The sequence below is a fragment of the Gavia stellata genome, chromosome 5, assembly GCF_030936135.1.
Source record: "Gavia stellata isolate bGavSte3 chromosome 5, bGavSte3.hap2, whole genome shotgun sequence".
In the NCBI taxonomy this organism is placed as follows: domain Eukaryota; kingdom Metazoa; phylum Chordata; class Aves; order Gaviiformes; family Gaviidae; genus Gavia; species Gavia stellata.
In genome coordinates this window covers 48,873,192-48,878,341 of record NC_082598.1, presented here as the reverse complement: position 1 = coordinate 48,878,341, position 5,150 = coordinate 48,873,192, and the positions used below count along the sequence as shown (strand labels likewise).

Below are 5,150 nucleotides of genomic sequence, written 5' to 3'. Positions count from 1 at the left end.
TTAATATAAATGTATATATTGATAATGTTTTACAGAATCTATACAACAAAATAACTTGGCTGTGCTGAGGTGTTCTGTTGCTCAGTACAGTTAACATCCCCCCAATGCATACCAAATCATAAGCATTGAAAGTAGAGATACAGGGAGGTGAATATAGGTCTGCCTAAGAACTATTTCTGCACCTAATGCTGGAGGAAGTGCTTGTGAAAGAATGACTTGCGCAAAATGGTTGCATCAGCCTTTCCAGCAATGGGCGATGACGGACAAAAGGAGAGAGATCTGCCACTGAATTTCAGCTTGTGAGAAGAGAGCGCAAACGCGATCTATGCTCATTTTTGTGTCCCTGTCAGCAGCAGCAATAGAAGTGGTTGAAATACGAGTTTGAAGGGCAGTGTCATGCATGCTGGACAATACTGAAGTCTTCAGAAGCCATGGTTTCCTTAGGGGAGCAGCCATTAAAGAAAAACCATGCAAACTGCTATGCTTCACTGGTTGAGTAGTTAGAGGATGTTGGGAAAATGTCAGCATAAAGTTTTGTTTGAGGAGCGCGGGATGAAATATTTTCTCACTCCAGGACTGTCATCACCTCAGACCTGCCAAAGGGATTCCCACTTTTGTTGTACTTGCAGGAATGAGGTGACCATTTGGATCTCAGAGCACGCAGTCACTACACAAGGAGACTGAAACACAGCATGCAGCACACAAGGTAAGTATTTACTCTCTGCATATTCAGGATTTGGGGATACTGTTTGCCTGCAGTACTGGAGCTGTTTACGGCAGCTTGTGAGCTTTAATAAGGGACTTATTTTCTGGTGTAGCCAATGGTGAAATGTTCTTTGGCACTCGTAGCAGGAAACACAACCCTCCTGTAAATTAAAATCAGTATTGTTCTAATTACATCCACTGTTTATAGGGTGACGGTAACATCCAATTCCCATCTATTACCAGTGTTGATTTGCAGAAAAGGGCGATAGACTTGTTTGGTTGCATATCAGCTTGTTCTGCCTTTCCAGTAAGGAATGTAAATTGCTTATACAGTGTATAAAAGGGTGTGCCAGGAGCCTACGCAGCACTGCTTTTTAGAAGCCCTGAGGCTGGTGAGACCCTAAAATCTCTTCTGGGAAAGTTTGTAATGTCAGAAGCCACAGCCCACTCGAAGGGCCGAGATGGTGGACATGCTCTGTTTGGGCTTCTGCCTCATGGGTAGCCATACTAGATGGACAAGCTAACACTGTGAAGGCCGTGAGCATTTAGAATCATAGAATAATTTAGGTTGGAAAAGACCCTTAAGATCACCGACTCCAACTGTTAACTTAGCACTGCCAAGTCCACCACTAAACCATGTCCCTAAGCACCACGTCTATAAGTCTTTTAAATACCTCCAGGGATGGTGACTCAACCACTTCCCTGGGCAGCCTGTTCCAGTGCTTATAACCCTTTCAGTGAAGAAATTTTTCCTAATATCCAATCTAAACCTCCCCTGGCACAACTTGAGGCCGTTTCCTCTCGTCCTATCACTTGTTACTTGAGAAAAGAGAGACACCCACCTCGCCCCAACCTCCTTTCAGGTAGTTGTAGAGGGTGATAAGGTCTCTCCTCAGCCTCCTCTTCTCCAGACTGAACAACCCCAGTTCCCTCAGCTGCTCCTATGACTTGTTCTCTAGACCCTTCACCAGCTTTGGTGCTCTTCTTTGGACACACTTCAATGCTTCAATGTCCTTCTTGTAGTGAGGACCCCAAAACTGAACACAGTATTTGAGGTGCGGCCTCACCAGAGCCGAGTACAGAGGCACAATGTCCTCCCTGCTCCTGCTGGCCACACTATTCCTGATACAGGCCAGGATGCCGTTGGCCTTCTTGGCCACTGGGCACACTGCTGGCTCATATTCAGCCGGCTGTCGACCAACACCCCCAGGTCCTTTTCTGCCGGGCAGCTTTCCAGCCACTCGTCCCCAAGCCTGTAGCATTGCATGGGGTTGTTATAACCCAAGTGCAGGACCCGGCACTTGGCCCTGTTGAATCTCATACAACTGGCCTTGGCCTATCAATCCAGCCTGTCCAGATCCCACTGCAGAGCCTTTCCACCCTCAAGCAGATCAACACTCCCACTCAGCTTGGTGTCATCTGCAAACTTGCTGAGGGTGCATTTGATCCCCTCATCCAGATCATTGATGATCAACCATCTTCCCCTGTTTAGGGTTAAAACATCCAGCCGTAGCTTCATTGCTGAGAGGAGGAGTAATGCGAGATATGTAAGAGGTGAGAGCCATAGCCAATGTGCCTATGAAAAGGCAGGACATTGAGAATGGTCCTTTATGACTGTTGAGACATGATATGGCTGTACTCCAGAGATGAGTAGCGCACCATGTTCGCAGGGCTGAGCAGCCGAGGTAGGAGCGGAAGAGTGATGTCACAGGATAACTCTTACAAGAAAAAAAAATTAATTTGAACTTCCTAATAAAATTGTACAGGTTTTGAATTGTTTTCAGTTGCTGTTCAAAACTAAAAATCGACACTACCTTCTCTCCTTTCTGTTTCCTACAGCAAAATGTTCAACCAAACAAAACACAAATCAAGAACTACACACACCTGGCAAGTGTGGACCATCTACATGGTCTTAGCTGCAAACCTCTCTGAAGAGCAAGTGCTGAACCAGGCTTGTCCTTCATGTGATGCCACTCAGCTTTGCAACTGCTCTTCCATGGATTTGGAATTTATTCCCCCAGGGCTCACTGGCAAAATCACAGTGTTAGACCTGGCCCACAACAGGATAAAACACATCCGATCCCAGGATCTGCAGCAGGCTGTGAACCTGAGAGCCCTGCTGCTGCAGTTCAATGAAATCAGCTCAATAGACGAGGACTCGTTTCGCTCCCTTGGGAAACTGGAGCTCTTGGACTTATCAAGTAACAGCTTGGCTCACTTGTCCCCTGCGTGGTTTGGGCACCTTTTCTCGCTCCAGCACCTCCACCTTCAAGGGAACTCCTACAGAGACCTGGGGGAAAGCTCCCCGTTTTCTAACCTGCGGAACCTGAGCTCTCTCCACCTGGGCAACCTGCGGTTCTCCATGATAAGGCAAGGAAACTTTGAGGGCATTGCGGTTCTTGACAAGTTGTGGATTGATGGTGGCAATCTCAGCCAGTACGAGCTGGGAAGTTTGAAACCGATTAAGAAGATAAATCACATGATCATAAACCTAAGAAATACTAATGTATTCTCAGCAATTGTCAGGGACCTTCTGCACTCTGTCATTTGGTTAGAAGTGAGAGAAATCAAATTAGAGATTGAAAAAAAAAGCTTGGTGCAGAACTCTACACTTCCTTTTAGGATACAAAAACTTACAATTAAAGATGCTTCGTTCACAGACCAACATATTAGCCGAATAATAGTATTACTGAAGGAAATCACATCTTTGCAAGAGTTAGAGGCAATCGATTGTGTGCTTGAGGGGCAAGGAGCATGGGATACTGAAGAAATTGCAAAGAGTGGGCAAAGTTTTGTTGAAGCAGTATCACTAATAAATATAATGATTCAGAATTTTCACTTGTTTCTAGACCTGGAAGGTATGGAGTCACAAATAAACAAACTGAAAAGACTCACCATTGCAGGCTCTAGAGTTTTCATGGTGCCATGCAAACTTGCAAAAAATTTTTCATCACTTCTGTACCTGGACTTTCATGATAATTTGCTTGTAAATAATCGCTTAAATGAGACAATCTGTGAAGATGCTTGGCCTTCATTGCAATCTTTAAATCTAAGTCAAAATTCTCTAAAATCTCTGAAACAGACTGCAAATTCTGTAACTCGTCTACACAAACTGATTAATCTTGACATTAGCCAAAATAATTTTGGTGAGATTCCAGATGCGTGCGAATGGCCAAAAACCCTGAAATATTTAAACCTCTCCAGCACTCAAATTCCTAAACTAACAACTTGCATTCCCCCGACACTGGAAGTTTTGGACGTTAGCGCTAACAACCTGAAGGAGTTTGGACTGCAACTGCCATTCCTCAAAGAGCTGTATCTCGCAAAAAACCAGCTGAAGACCTTGCCTGGTGCCGCACCCGTTCCTAACTTAGTGGCCATGTCAATCAGGAGAAACAAGCTCAACAGTTTCTCCAGGGAAGAGTTTGAGTCCTTCAAGAAAATGGAGCTGCTAGATGCCAGTGACAACAACTTCATCTGCTCCTGTGAGTTCCTCTCCTTCATCCACCACCAGGCCGGGATAGCCCAGGTGCTGGTGGGGTGGCCAGACACGTACGTCTGTGACTCTCCCCTGGCAGTAAGAGGGGCGCAGGTTGGAGCCGTGCACCTCTCCCTGATGGAGTGCCACAGGTCCCTCGTGGTGTCGTTGATCTGCGTCCTGGTGTTCCTGGTCATCCTCATCCTCGTGGCCGTCGGCTACAAGTACCACGCGGTCTGGTACCTGAGAATGACCTGGGCATGGCTCCAAGCCAAGCGGAAGCCCAAGCGAGCCCCTCCCAAGGACATCTGCTACGACGCTTTTGTCTCCTACAGCGAGAACGACTCCGACTGGGTGGAAAACGTAATGGTGCGGGAGCTGGAGCAGGCCTGCCCCCCCTTTCGGCTCTGCCTCCACAAGCGGGACTTTGTGCCCGGGAAGTGGATCGTGGACAACATCATCGACTCCATAGAGAAGAGCCACAAAACGCTCTTTGTGCTGTCCGAGCACTTTGTGCAGAGCGAGTGGTGCAAATACGAGCTGGACTTCTCGCACTTCCGCCTCTTTGATGAGAACAACGATGCAGCGATTCTCGTCCTCCTGGAGCCCATCCAGAGCCAAGCGATTCCCAAGAGGTTCTGCAAGCTGCGGAAGATCATGAACACAAAGACCTACCTGGAGTGGCCTCTTGAGGAAGAGCAGCAGGAGATCTTTTGGGATAACTTGAAAAGAGCCTTGAAGTCGTAGAACAAGTCAGCAGCCCTCATTTCAGCATATTTCTACAAAGGATATGTCAGTGTTTCTTCCTGCTAAGAAATGTTTCTTTCTTACTTTTCTGCCTAAGGAGTACTGGCTTTGTTGTGTATAGAAATAATTATCATCTTACTAAATGAGAAAGACCCACTTTAGGCTTTCCAGTGATTTGATACTCTGATCTTTCAAAATCCCTGCCAATAACTATGATATT

At 46.4% G+C, this 5,150-nt stretch overlaps 1 protein-coding gene across 1 annotated transcript; it reads left to right on the top strand.

Annotated features, from left to right (window-relative positions):
* The first annotated feature begins 675 nt into the window (after window positions 1-675).
* On the top strand, window positions 676-4,930 carry LOC132317030 (toll-like receptor 2 type-1). Its single transcript, XM_059817678.1, has 2 exons — window positions 676-706; window positions 2,545-4,930. Exons 1-2 carry the CDS (start codon window positions 693-695, stop codon window positions 4,928-4,930), a joined length of 2,400 nt encoding a protein of 799 aa, XP_059673661.1. The 5' UTR covers window positions 676-692.
* Window positions 4,931-5,150: the final 220 nt, after the last annotated feature.